The sequence below is a fragment of the Osmerus mordax genome, chromosome 18 (assembly GCF_038355195.1).
Source record: "Osmerus mordax isolate fOsmMor3 chromosome 18, fOsmMor3.pri, whole genome shotgun sequence".
Lineage (NCBI taxonomy): Eukaryota > Metazoa > Chordata > Actinopteri > Osmeriformes > Osmeridae > Osmerus > Osmerus mordax.
The window spans coordinates 3,255,443-3,270,609 of NC_090067.1; the positions used below are offsets into that span (position 1 = coordinate 3,255,443).

The 15,167-nt window shown below is 50.8% G+C and overlaps 1 protein-coding gene across 1 annotated transcript; it reads right to left on the reverse strand.

Annotated features, from left to right (window-relative positions):
* LOC136961854 (solute carrier family 45 member 4) lies at positions 1-14,840 on the reverse strand. The gene is given in 8 exon segments (XM_067255331.1): positions 1-2,233; positions 2,355-2,566; positions 2,897-2,996; positions 3,436-4,574; positions 4,759-4,938; positions 7,311-7,499; positions 14,306-14,483; positions 14,485-14,840. Coding segments are annotated over 8 exon segments (2,466 nt in total). The 5' UTR covers positions 14,569-14,840; the 3' UTR covers positions 1-1,849.
* Between the last annotated feature and the right edge of the window lie 327 nt (positions 14,841-15,167).

Genomic DNA, 15,167 nt, shown 5'->3' on the forward strand with positions numbered 1-15,167 from the left:
CTAACCTAGGCACACAGCTAGGCTAACCTAGGCACACAGCTAGGCTAACCTAGGCACACAGCTAGGCTAGGCTAAGCTAACCCAGCACATAGCTATTTAGACAATGCAACAGGTGTATAGTATGTAAACTGACAACCTGTGAAATGATCTTTCTACATATTAATCACACTCTCATTCAGTTAGAAAAATAGAATAGACATTCTATGTGGGTGGAAAATAAAACCATGTATTCCTGCACAGCTTCAAGTTCTGCCTAAGTGCTGTGGGTATGTGGGAGGGCGTTGTGTGGATGCACCTCCCTGGCCCTCCTATATCTCCCCCTCTCCCTTCTTCCCTCCCCTCCGCTTGAAAATCAGGCATCGGTATGACCAACAGTCATCTCCAACCTTAACGTTCTAATCTTCACTGGCATCCTCATCACCATGAACTCGCATTGTGCAGCAACATAAGAGGATAACATTTTTTAAAGACAACACAAGAAAAGAAAGGAGAAGCATTAAAGTTCATGTCCGGCTTCCTCCATCTCCCCCCTTCGTTTGGTTAGCTATCCTCCTCTCCTCTGCAGCATTGAGATTATTGTTGTAACATCAAGATAAAGTGTCTGCACCAGTAGTAATGCCCTCTCCAAACACCTGGTATACTTTACAGTGTCAACTTTACACCCGCCGTGTATACGTTACTGTGTAGACTTTACACATATACTATCTGTTTTACAAAGTAAACTTTACACATGCACCGTATCGTTTACAGTGTAAACTGTACACATGCCCCATATACTTGTATGATGTAAACTTTACACCAATACTTTTCGCCGGTTCTGTGTTTACATCCTATCTGTACTACGCAATATAGCAAAACCCATCAACTCTGTAGGCTTATAGCTACAGGAGCAATGGACAAGTGTATGTCAGTCCGCAAAGGAACAACCATATATAAATTATACTTTTGGTGATTACAATGTTTCCCGCCGAAACATTTAAGTCGACATAGAGAAGACTCTCACTAAATACTAAACTAAACATCATCGTTCAAAAGGAAGAGCTGAATTTTTCAATATTTTCAAATGATTGTAACTTTTTAGAAGTAAAAAATAATCTATTTATATATTTGACTGTGTATTCCTTTATCTTGACCCAGGTTTGGAAGTCAGAAAAGTAAGCGCAGGTGTGTTTATGTGCATGCGTGTGTATGTGCGCTTGTGAGAGTATGCGCGTGTGTGTGCATAGGAGTGTGTGAGAGTATGTTGATATAGGAGTGTGTGTAGAGTGTGTTGATATAGGAGTGTGTGTAGAGTGTGTTGATATAGGAGTGTGTGAGAGTGTGTTCGCCCCTGAAGTGTCCTGTCCAGGCAAGCGGCCCTCTGGCGCCCCCTGGTGGCCCTGAGAGAGAGAGACAGCTTTCATCCTGAGACCCAAACTAACCCAGGTTAAAACTGGCCCATGATAAACTCCTAAATTAAAATGGACCCAGGATTAATTCACCTGGGTTAACAACTAACCCAAGTTTAAAGTGGCCCAGGATAAACTCCAGGGTTAAAACTGACCTAGGATAAACTCACCTGGGTTAACGACTAACCCAGGTTGATAACTGACCCAAGTTGACAAACTGACCTAGATGTACAAACTGATCCTGGGTTATTGAAGGTCCAAGGACACAAATTTTGCAAACCAGATACGGTTTAAAAAAGATCGAAATCCCGGCCCTTTCAAGTCTCTGAGAGAACTATAACTCCCATTATGCATTGTCTTGTGGTAGCTGGAGGTCATATATCCCCATTGTTGTGGGAACGTGTCTGGCCGTTGCCTTGCTAATCAACAGCAGATCCATCCGGCCTCATCGTCTCGTCCAATCAGAGCGTGGACTCACACTCCAGCCGGCAAGTGGTGGTTTTAGCCACGCCCTTCTTCGTGAGCTTCAGAACGCTCGGCTTCTCCGTCACGCCGTTACCGGAACCCCCGTTGCCAAGGGGCGCGGTCAGAGCCTTTTGCTCCGCCTTGGATGCCTCCCCCTCAACGCCCTGCCCGGGGTAGATGACCAGGAAGCAGGAAGTGAGGAACCCCAGGAAAGAGCCCCCGGAGGCCACCATGGGGATGACGCGCACGCTGCCCACGGCCTCCACCATGGCGCCCAGCGCAGACGCCACCAGGATCTGGGAGATGTACACCTGGCAGGACAGGATGGCACAGTCGATACCAAAGCCCCGCCGGGAGTTACCTGGGCTGTGGTGGATGTACTGGGTGAGGAGAGGAGGAAGTTAGGGTGTGCCGAGCATCTTCCTTGGTCTCGTGGTATTGGCCCAGCAAGGCATAGGGGCAGTACGAGTTCGATTTTTGCGTGTGCGTGCGTGTGCTCACCTCCTTGATTTCGTGGTACTGGCCCAGCAGGGCGTAGGGGCAGTAGGAGTTGGACATGGAGATGATGCCCATGCTGCTGATCATCACCATGGCGACGTACACGTTAGGGAACATCGCCATGACGGCGGTTCCTATGGAGAAGCCGAGCGTGCCCAGTATGTAGATGATCTTTATGCTGAGGTCAAAGTTGTCCAGGTACTTCTGGAGCATGGCTGTAGGAAGAGAAGGAGAGGTTTCATTTACAGCACATGCTTTCATCCAAAGTCACATACAGTTCCCAGTTAGCTGGTTAGCTTTGATAATAGCTACTGTGTGGATGTGTGCGTAGACCTTATCTTTTTTTGGAATGAATGTTAGTACATCAATTATTTAACCTGGATGTGTGTGGGTAGATGTGTTTGTAGCTGTGTGAGTGTACGTGTGTTTGTAGCTGGGTGTGTAGGTATGTGTGAGTGTGTAGGTGTACGTGTGTGTACAAGAGCGTGTACCTGTGTGTGAGTGGGTAGGTGTGTGTCTATAGCTGCGTGTGTGTGTGTGTGTACCAGAGCAGGCAGCAGCAGTCATAGCGTAGATGACCAGTCCCCAGCAGCCCATCTGGACGCCTATGTTGTAGTTCTGCAGGTCTGTGGAGTTAGCAGGAGCCTGGGGGGTGGGGGGGGGAGGGGGTGACATGGCTATTAGGGTTTAGATTTATGTTTGTAACATAAACCACGTTCGCGTGTGTTCAGAGCGTGCGTGGGTGTGTTCAGAGCGTGCGTGCGTGGGTGTGTTCAGAGCGTGCGTGGGTGGGTGTGTGTTCAGAGTGTGCGTGCGTGTGTGTAGGGAGTCAGGTGGCTGAGCGGTGAGGGAATCGGGCTAGTAATCTGAAGGTTGCCAGTTCGGTTCCCGGCCGTGTCAAATGACGTTGTGTCCTTGGGCGAGGCACTTCACCCTACATCCCTCGGGGAGAATGTCCCTGTACTTACTGTAAGTCGCTCTGGATAAGAGCGTCTGCTAAATGACTAAATGTAAATGTAAAATGTAAATGTGTGTGTGTTCAGAGCTTGGGTGGGTGGGTGTGTTCAGAGCGCGTCTCCCCTACCGTGGGGTCCCCATGGTAGATGACCTGCCCCATGAAGTCGGTGTAGAACACGGCCTCGGCGATGACGGCGAACCAGGTGAGCAGGTGACACACGCACAGCCTCCACAACTCTGGGGGCATCTTCAGCATGGACATCCACAGCAGCTTCACCGTGGTCTCCACGTCCTCCTCCTCGCTCTCCGTGTCGCCGCTCGACACCGTGTTGCCGCTCGGGTGCCGCGCCCGCTGCTGCTTCCGGCGCTGGCGAGCCGGCACCTCGTACAGGTCGTTCATGCTCCGCGACGACTTGATGAGCAGGGCGGCGTTGGCGCGGCGGTAGCGGTAGCGGTGAGCGCCCACGCGGCCGTAGTAGGAGAACGTGCAGGAGGGCTGGCGGTAGAAGGTGTGGCGGCGGCGCGTGGAGGCGGAGGCGGAGGCGGCGGCGTTGTTGTTGTGGGCGGCGGCGGCGCGGGAGGCCTTGAGGCGCGCGCCGGCGGCGGCGGCGTTGCCGTTGGCGACGGTGCGCCCGTGCGGCGCCAGCGTCTCGTTGAGCTGGTTGTTGAGCAGCGTCTCCTCGCCGTCGCGCTCCAGCTCCTGCAGGAAGGCCGACAGGCGCGACACCTTGGAGCGCAGGTAGTCCTCGCTGCCGGCGCTGCTTCGGCGGCGCGGCGGCGAGCCGTGATAGGACGACAGGCGCTCGGAGAAGATGGACGGCTCGATGTGGTGCAGGAACAGCTCCTGCTGCTCCAGGGAAGCGTCGGCCATGGCCAGCACGGAGTCGCTCCGGCTACGGACCAGCTCCACGTCCAGGAAGTCCATGGCGAGGTTGCGCTCCGAGCCGCGGTCGTCCTCGTCCACCGTGAAGCGCCCCAGGGGATCGTAGGGGTCCTCGTCGACACTCTGCCGGGGGGAGGGGCCTGCCAGCAGCCCATTGGCTTCCAGGGAGGGGTGGGCGGGCTCGGCGGATTCCTCGTCCAATCGGTCGTTCTGGGGGCTGTACTGCTGCTCCTCGATGCTCACCAGGTGCAACGCCACGGAGACGGAGAACAGGATGGCGGCGAAGAAGAAGAGGATTTGTTCCTGGGATTTGAAGGCGGAGCCTAGGAAGGTGTGCGTCCAGTCCAGACCGCCCAGTGCGTAACCCACTGCTCCACCCAGACCTGGACACACACACACACACGTGCACAAAGTCAATTGGAAAGTTTGCAGCCAGGTGCATAATGGGTTGTAATGGATTCACAATGTTGATGTTGCTGAAGTAAATGTATGTGACTGTGAGTGCATTTGTTTTTGTTTGTGTGTGTATGAAGGTGTGTATGTAGGTGTGTGTGTGTGTGTGTGTACCAGAGGAGAAGGCGTGGATGTTCAGCGCCATGTCCTGTTCCTCTGTGTCGGCCACGTCTAGAAGGTAGGCTCTGATTGGTCCCTCCGTGGCGTCGGCACAGAAGTCCAGCACCACCACGCCTAGAACTGTTAACACGATGCCGATTGGCTGGTTGTTTGGCACGTCTCCAATGGCCAGCCCTGGTGCATTGTGGGACAGACAGTCCAGGTTAGAGCAATGATGTAATTTAGCAGTGGACACACACACACATGCACACACACATTCTCTCAGAGAACAGCAGTACAGATATTGATTGTTGGGAGTCAATAGACCCTGATCAATATCTGATTAGTGACTCACCCTTCTGGGACACATGCAAGCACACACACAAGAGTACACACACACACGCAACCACTACATGGCTTAGGTCAATGCCTATGTCCCACAATGCTGTGCATGGCGAGTAACCTTAGGCATTGTCTGAGCTTTGACTTTCGTCTGAACTGGTTCTCCACACACACACACGCAATTTTACCCTGTAGCTGTTTTAGTTAGACCTAAACTAGGCCAGCCAGCTGAGAAACTGACACATAAAATCCTTTCCTCTCCCACCCCACTCAACCCTCTCTTTCCCTCTCCTTCCCCCTCTCCTCTCCCCTCCCTCTCTCTCTGTCCACCCCACCTCTTTCTCCACTTCCCAACTGCTCTTTCACACTCTCTCCTCCCCCATTTTCTCTCCCCCATCTCCCCCTCTCTCCCTTGCCCCTCCCTCCCTCCCTCATCTCTTTCCTACCCCTCTGCCCACGACCCCCTCTCCTCCCTCTCCTTCCCCTCCTCTCTCTCTCTCTCTCTCTCTCTCTCTCTCTCTCTCTCTCTCTCTCTCTCTCTCTCTCTCTCTCTCTGTTCACTCTCCTCTCACCATCAAATACAGGTCATTATTCACCAGTATTTTTCTCATGCAGGAAACAACACATAATGGCCAATCAACAACGGAGGGGCACAAAGTGAGAAGCTGACTAAACAGTGGAGTCAGCGGGCATGAACCTGTGCGTGTGTGTGCGTGTGTGTGCACGCGTGTGCGCGCGCGCGTCGTAAGCCTTTCTTCCTGACAATAGAGACGCCACAGTGCTAGCTAGCGTCGGAGACAGGAAGTGGATTGTGATAGGCTGAGAAAGGTGCCACAGCGGGCACAACAGGAAGCTGTTCCCTGTGAACGAACTGCTGGTGCTTTCCCATGTGGTCCCTGGACTGGCAGGGCTCTCACACACACACACACACACAAACCCATACTGGACCAACCTCAGCACACACACTCACCATTTCCAGATATACTACTTTCACATTCACACACAGGTTCATGCCCACACACACACACACACACACACACACACACACACACACACACACACACACACACACACACACACACACACACACACACACACACACACACACACACACACACACACACACACACACACACACACACACAGGCCATGCCACTTGTCCAGCAGTTGATTGTAATTGATGACTCTCTCTCTCTCTCATTCGCTCTTCCATCTCCCTCTCCCTCACTCTTTCTCCCTCCATATCTCTCTCCCATAGAGAAGCATGCTGCCAGTCTACAGTGGAGAGTAATTCATGGGGCCATTGCAATGAACAGACATGTGGATCATACAGTGAAGGAAGGAATGTCTGTTCTGTAACCAGGATGAGACTGTTTAGTCCAAGGTTACAAAGCCTTTTTCAGGTGCTACAGGCATGGTGTGTGTGTGTGTATCCTGCATCAATGTGATAAAGTAGGTTTTCTAATGTCCAGAGTGGTGTAACTGGTGGGTACCTGGCAGGTGTAACCTCCCAATGAAGACTTAAAAAAATAAAAACCTCTCTCTCTCCCTTTCTCTCTCCCTCTCTCGATCTCTCTTTCCCTCCATCTCCTTATCTCTTTGCTCTCGGACGATCTTGAGTTCACGTTTATCCCTGTTGTTCCCTGCACCTGTGTCTTGTTAAGTGTCTGTGTCAGGTTTTCAGTTTGCTTGTGTGTAAGAGTTAGGGTTAGGGTTTCAGCTGATTTCAAGCAATTTCAAATGTAATGGTTTTACTGTCTTTTCTTTCAGTTTTACAGCCCTCAAGCCATGCCTGCCAAAACTATCTGGTGAAGCAGAGATTTACTTGTTCCTAGCTAAAGTGTCAGGTGTTCTTTGCTGCTTTTACAGGAATAGACCGCTGACAGTTGATTTGTGAACTAATTGTCTACATTGTTGTATTTCTGTTTCCTGAGAGAAAACTGTGTTGGATAAAGATGGAAGCGGTTCAGGTCATTAGGGATTCCTAAACCCCAGTTAAGCCATCTGCATTCTCGCCCTACAGGTCAAGCCAGTCACACACACACATATACACTTTTACTGACATACACACACTAACACCAATCAGAGACCACCAGGAGACAACCATCTACCAATCGCAAAGCCCTAATATTCATACTAGCCTATCAGAGGTCACTGGTGCTTGGACACACCAATCAAAGACCAGTCCAGAGGATGCAGGGCTCGGTTTCTGGGGATATACTGACCAATGAGAGAGCCGTTGAGGAAGAGGGCGACACCCAGCAGCACGCCCACGCAGAGCGCCAGGATGAAGGGTCGTCTCCGCCCCCAGCGTAGCGTGCAGCGGTCGCTGGCCGAGCCAATCAGAGGCGTGAAAATCAGACCCAGGATGGGACTCAGGAACCAAGTCAGGCTGTAGTACTGCTCTGGAAGACCTGCACACACACACACACACAGACACGTACAGAGAGACACAATAATTAGAGAAGGCTGATACTGTAAATATATAGCTCTGGGCTGGAAGGTTTGACCAACATAATAAAGAGTTCTGAATGTGCGTCTGTTTGTATGTGCGCGTATGTGTGGTTACATGTGTCTGTGTGTGTGGTTATGTGTGTGTGTGGTGGTGGTGGTGTGTGTATGGTCATGTGTGTGGTTATGTGTGTGTGTGGTGGTGGTGTGTGTATGGTCATGTGTGTGGTTATGTGTACGTGTGGTTCTTTGTGTGTGTGTGTGTGTGTCCATGTGACATGGCCCATAGACAGTCTAATCTAATCCCAGACCAGCTCAGAGCAGATTGGGACCCAGTCCAGAGTTACACACTGTTCAGGAAACCTCCTCACCGAAACGACTTCACTCTACCTCCTTCCCTCTACCTCCTTTACTCTCCTTCATTCTCTCTCTCCTTCACTCTCTCTCTCTCTCTCTCCCCCTCTCTCTCTTTCTCTCCTTCCTTCTCTCCCTCCCTCCATCCCTCGCTCTCCCTCTCCCCTTCTCTCTCCATCCCTCTCTTCTCTCTCAATCTGGCTTCCCCTCTCCCCCACTCAGGCCAGTCCCAAGTCTATTAGTACTACAACAACTCTCATTGTTCAGGAACATGGAGAGAGTTACTGCAACAGTCACTACAAAGTGTGTGTGCCTGTGTACGCAACAGCGTGTGTGTGTTTGTGTGTGTGTGTGTGTATGAAACCAGGATCATAGAAGTTGAGGTAAAATGGGGATAAGAATAAGCTCATGCTTTCATCCCTCAAACACACACAAACACAAAACAATTCCATCATACACACACTCAGGCAAACAATGTTTCCTAACACTCTGTGCTCAATCACATCCTCAGCAGCCAAAACAGCCCTAACCTGCATTCTAAAACAACAACCACTACACACACACGCACACACACACACACACACACATATTGTACAATCGGGTAAGAACATCATGATAAGATTGATTGTTTGTGTGTACATGTGATGCATCTTGTGTGTGTGTGTGTGTGTGTGTGCAAAGCCACAATTCCACTGCTGGAACCAGAGTCTAAATTGAGTTCTGGGAACCAAAAAGCAGGAACCATTAAGTCTGCAAAATACAGGAAAGTTAGGGCTTGTGGCACTGATTATTTCTGATTGGTCGAGTCCTTGCAGCAACAGAATTTTATTTTTCAATTGATATGTCAACAAAGTGCGTCCCGTATCACTTTTCACCTGTATCCTATCTCTGGCTAGTTCCTTTGGTGGAAAATCAGCTGACAGTGGTCAAAGTGCGTCCCGTATCACTTTTCACCTGTATCCTATCTCTGGCTAGTTCCTTTGGTGAAATATCAGCTGACAGTGGTCTGAAGGATCCTTCTGGTTCCTTGAAAAAGACTTCTGGTAAGAACAATTTCAGGGGACTTTCAGTGGAAACAAAGCTCATGTGAGTGTGTGTGTGCATGTCAGGGGTGAGTGTGTGTGTGTCGGGGGTGAGTGTGTGTGAAAAAGACATGACAAGGCTCAGGGTCATACGTTTCCATACAGACCTGTAGAGGTTACGGTGACACACACACACACACTCACACACCTGAGTAAATCTTTAAGCTTCAGCGTTGACAAACAAGGATTACCCTCCCACAACAGCATCCCTGTTGGCACCAGGGTCGGCATGCGAAGGTTGAAACGACAGCATGATCACTTCACGGTAGTTCACCAGAAGTGTCCCAACCCTCTGTTCTACACTCAACTCCTTCTCAACATGATGACCATCAACCCTGTAGACAGAAGTTCACTCGGAGGCTCGACCTTAGCCAGAGCTGGGCCCATGAGCTTTCAAAAGTATGCAAAGGCTCGCGAGTAATCAGTCGATCTGTCTCATCCTTCAGATCTTGATCCTAGTTTTTGGGCCTGCAGGTGACCGGGTCCGTCTGATAATGCACATGGTGACTTGTGAAAGACTTGATTTATTTACTCATTTGACCTATTTGGCGTTAGTCTGTTCTGTCCCAGCAGAGAACATGTGACATCATGGCAGGGTCACTCCATCTCTCTCTCACCTCACTATCTCTTACTCTTTATCTCTCCCCCTCTATCTCTCTTTCTCTCCATCTTTCTTGCACTAACTCTCCATCTGTCTATCCTTCTCCATCCCCCGCATCTCTCCCTTCTCCATTTGAGTTTCAGGTCACGGTCTGGTCAGCATCGTGACCTGAGGTCTTGGGAATCCAGCTGCCACCAAGCTTCCAACAACGACACACCTTCCTGTCTCCTACTACAACTTCCTGTCTCCTACTACAACTTCCTGTCTCCTATCACAGTCACATGACCTGCCCCAGGGTCTGTTATCACTCACATACACAGACACACACACACAGAGAAGGAAAACACAAACAAATAGCTGAATGTGAATGTGTTTGTGAGGAGGTAAACAAGCCAACAGGAAGTGAGGTTCTGGTACAGGAAGTCAGGTTCTGGTAAAGACTGTTCTGGTCTGTTCCCAGCGGGTTCCTGAGAGGGAACAATACTGAGAGTTGTTCTACCAGGAAGCTAAAACAGACTCTATGTGCTCTCTGTGATACACACACACACACCAGACTTCTCTCTCTCTCTCACTCACACACACACATATCCAGACACATACACACACATAAAATACTAATCTACATGCATTCACACACTAACACTCTCACACATACATACACACACTCACATACACACTGGCACACGGTTTCACATACAGGATGAGGGACAGGGAGTGAAAGAGAGGGGGAGAGGGGGGGGGGAGACAAAACTAGAAGACAGTAGGTGAATGAGTTCCAATCAAAAAGGTCGGGCTCCATCTACACACACTCTCACACACGCACTCCAGAGGTCAGGCAGGACACCTGTGAGTTCAAGCTCCACAATAGTATGAATCATCTGCAGCCTGACTCACTCCTTCTGACTCTCTGTTCCTCTATCCTCCTTCCCTCCTTCTCCCCCCTCTCTCCTCTTCCCTCCATCCTCCTCCTCCGTCCATCTTCCTCTTTCCATCCCTTCTTATCCCTCCATCTATCCATCCATCCATCCCTCCTCCTCCCTCCATCCCTCATTCTCCCTCCATCTATCCGTCCCTCTCTCATTCTCCCATCTCGCTCTCCCTCCATCCCTCTCTTTTTCCCCTTCCACCCTTCCTCCATCCCTCCTTCCTCCCTCCCTGGTGGAGGCCCTCCACATGACTAAAATGAAAATATGCCAAGAAATGGTGTGAAAAGTGAGAGTGTCACACGGGGGGAGGGCGGAGGGGAGGGAGGGAGGGATGAGGAAGGCCTGGGGTGAGCTGTAGTAGCCCCTCTCCTCCCTCCTCCACCCCCCCCCCCCCCCCTCCCTCTCCCCCATCTCAAGCAGGAAACAGGTGCTAGTACTACTGGAGAGCCGAGTCTGTTGCTGGAGAGAGAGAGAGGAGAGGGAGAGAAGGAGTAGAAGATAAAGAAAGAGGGGGATAGGGAGGGAGGGATGATGGATGATGTGAATGTGTACGGGAAGGTGACCAGATGAAATAAGGTGATGGATGTGTCGTACAGGAGTGAAAGAAAGAGGGGGAGGGGGGGGGTCAGAATGAATCACAGCCTTTCCAGCAGTAAAAGGTTACACACACACTCACACACACAGTTGCCTAAATGCAAGGTGGTCAAAGAAGGTCATTTGTAAAGTGTCTAATTTGATTAAAATCGAGAAAAACAGAAAGTAAGAAAGAGAGGGAGGAAGGGAGAGAGAGGTAAAGAGAGAGGTAGAGAGGGAGGGAGGGAGGGAGGGAGGGAGGGAGGGAGGGAGGGAGGGAGGGAGGGAGGGAGGGAGGGAGGGAGGGAGGGAGGGAGGGAGGGAGGGAGGGAGGGAGGGAGACTGAGTGTGAGAGGTGGTCTCTGATTGGTTCCCAGTGTTAGGGGAGATTTTTTTATGCGGCAACCAGCCGGCTTTACATCCAACCCCTGCAGGACACTATTAAAACTGCATGAATCCCAAACACACACAAACACACGCACACACATGCACGCACACACACACACGTACACCACTCCCATACATATGAATGCACACACAGACACACTTTCTCCAACCTCTAACTTGTAGTTCCCTCCACTCTCTCCTCCTTCTCCTCTCTTCATCTCTCCTCCTCTCCTCATTCGCTCCTCCCTTCCTCTCATCCTTCCCTATCCCAGAACTACATTAGCTAGCTGGTGACTACTGCAGTGTTACGCAACACTGTCGACGAGCACATGTGGAAGTGTAGGAGAGTGTGTGTGTCGGTGTGTACGTGTGCATTTGTAGGTGGGTGTGTGTGTGTTGTCTGTGTTTTTGTGTGTGTGCGTGTGTGCACGCGTGAATGTGCATGCATGTCTATATGTGTGTGTATATGCGTGTGCATGTGTGTAAATATTTAAGCCTGTGTGTGTGTGTGTGTGTGTGCGTCCACCATCTGCTCTGTGGTTTCTCTCGGAGACACACTGCTGTGAGTGACAGCAGCAGGCCAGGCTTCCTGGAGTGACTGACCTATCAGCGTTCCTCCTGCAGGACCGCTTCCTGTCCCGTGAGAGGGAGCTTCCTGTCAGCAGGCAGATCGATGACGGTCCTGTGTGACCTGTTTACCCTCATAGACTCACTAATAGCTGTATGTATGTGTGTGTTTGTGCGTTATTGTTTGTGAGTGTGTGTGTGTGTTCTATAGCAGTATAGATTTGACTTCAGTATGGGGTGCTGCAGCAGCCAATCAGCACGCTTCGCTCCAAGGCCATATGGAGAAGCTGACCTCTAGGAATGACGTAACCATGGAGATGACACCAGATGTCCCTTCTGACAGACAGATAGACTGATGGACAGACAGGCAGTCAGGAAGGTAGGCAGATAGACAGATGGACAACTGTACAGATATGATGTCAAAAAAGCACTGAAATTTGTCTATGTAATAGAATTACATTATGATTCAACAAATAGCCTTCACACACACACACACACATACTAACATTGTTGGAACCTGTCCATGTTTACTCTAAACCGCACCCTGATCTCATGATCAGCCGTGTGTGTGTGTGTGTGTGTGTTGATGTCATCCCCCAAACATCCTCCCAGATTAACAGAGCTATGTGTCGACTCATTCATTCTCCTGTGGCATTCCTGCCATACCTGCACCTACCCTTTATATAACACACACACACACACACAGAGACACACGCACACACACGCATTTTGTGCTATTGTTCCATTCCTAGCATCTCCTTGTCATGACCTCATCATGTTGCAGAAACACACAGACTATACAGCTGTGTGTGTGTGTGTGTGTGTGTGTGTGTGTGTGTGTGTGTGTGACGTATTTTGCACACAGTGAAATGTGTACTTGGCAGGTTACAGCAGTGTGGTACAGGGTGTTCCGTTGTTGAGTGATGTGTGTGTGCGTGTGTGTGTGTGTGGGGGGGGGGGGGGGGGTTTCATGTGGGTGGGTGTGTGCATGTGGGCGTGTGTGTGGTGGGCATGTGTGTGTGTGTGTGTGTGTGTGTATACGTGTATTTGAAACATGATGACGGTGATGATAGCATTAATAAATAACCATGATCCTGGTGCAGCTATTACACAATCGTTGGACTACAAATAGACACACACACCCACAGACATACACACACACACAGGCACACACACACCCACAGACAATCATCACAAGAAATTCCTGCTGACTTTCCATACACCATACTGTGTAACCTGGAGGGAAGGAGAGGACAGGAGAGGACAGGACAGGAGAGGAGAGGAGAGGACAGGAGAGGAGAGATGAGAGGAGATGAGAGGAGAGGAGAGGAGAGGAGAGATGAGAGATGAGAGGAGAGATGAGAGGAGAGGAGAGATGAGAGATGAGATGAGAGGAGAGGAGAGGAGAGGAGATGAGAGGAGAGGAGAGGAGAGATGAGAGATGAGAGGAGAGATGAGAGGAGAGGAGAGATGAGAGGAGAGGAGAGGGAGACAGACCCCATCCAGATTAGCAGTCGTAACCTTGACCACTGGTTTAAGTAATCAAAGGGATTAGCACTCTGGGATTACTACATCACTTCCTGAGACTCACTGATGCACTCCAGAGGTGAGTGTGAGTGTGTCAGACACCAAGACAACTAGCCAGCCAGTCATCCAGTCATCCAGTCATCCAGCCAGTCATGCAGCCAGTTACCTAGCCTGGTCAACCAGATAGAGACCAAGGCTGATATAAAACGCTGGGAGCTATTTGTCCCCTGACAGTCAAAACCAGAGTCCATCTGCTCTCAACACAAGTAAACAATATCACAAGTGTATACAGCAGTATTTCTGTCGAACTGCGTTGAATACAACACTGATGATCAGCAGGCATAACTTCTCTGAGCAGAAGGAAAGGGAGTGAGAAAAAGAGAGAGAGACAGAGAGAGAGCGAGAGGATGGATAACAGGGAGAGGGAGAGAGATGATCCTAGATTTGTAAACAAGGTTATAGCTGAGTCAAAGTTGTCTTTCTCTTCCACCCTTCCTCCCTTTCTCCCCTCTTCTCTCTCTTCTCTCTCCTCCACCCTTCCTCCCTCTCTCCCCTCTTCTCTCTCTTCTCTCTCCTCCACCCTTCCTCCCTCTCTCCCCTCTTCTCTCTCTTCTCTCTCCTCCACCCGCACTCCCTCCTCTCCACCCCTCCTCTCTCCATTCTGCATTCTCCTCTGTCAACTGGTTGCCCAGGCCTGACAGTACAAAACATGTGTGTGTTCGTGTATGTGTGTGCGTGTGTGTGTGTCTCACCTATTTGCAGCAGGACAGGTGTAACCAAGGCGGTCTCCATGGCGTAGCAGAACTCTCTCCCGAACATCACGGCTCCGTGCATGACCCACTGTCTGAGAGGGATGCGGTCTATGGAGCCCTCGCTCACACACTCCTCCGTGGTCTCTCCCGCCTCCCCCCGGCCTCCCCCCTTCCCCCCCCGCCGGGCCTTGCCCTCCCCCCAGCCCCCCCGGCACCACCATGCTCTCAGTCTCTGTGTTCTGGGGCGCCATTGCGGCCGGCATGCACCCGTGTGGGACAACACGCCAACGGCACGCGTCTCCTCCCAGCTGGTTCCCGCGGCGACGAGGAAGGTCACAAGGTCACCAGGTAGCAAAAAATAAATATAAAATATAAAATATGGAACTGTGTTGCTGTCGACACAGCGATCCGAGCCTTCTGGATTCTTCCGGAAACAAAGACGGCCTCTCAGAGGCTACGGGTACATTCCAGGTGCGTGTGGGAGTGTGAGAAAGAGTGTGTCTGTGTGTGTGGGAGTGATGTGAGTGTGTCTGTGGGAGTGGGAGTGATGTGAGTGTGTCTGTGGGAGTGATGAGAGTGTGTGAAAAGAGTGGGTGTGTGTGGGAGTGTGTCGTGTGTCTCTACCCAGCAGGGGCAGGTTGATTTGGTACAACACAGGTGTGTGCGTGTGTTGTCATGTGATTTACAGTCTAGATGAGGTAAAAATCCATATTAATGGCCATTCAGTCAGCCACAGTTTCATGTTGGGGGAGGGCAGAGGGGAGGTTAGGGGGGAGGGCAGGAGGCGGAGGGGAGGGGGGACACGGGCCACGCAGGAAGGAGCTCCTCGGAGAATCCCCATTGATTGGCTGATCAGTCTGAA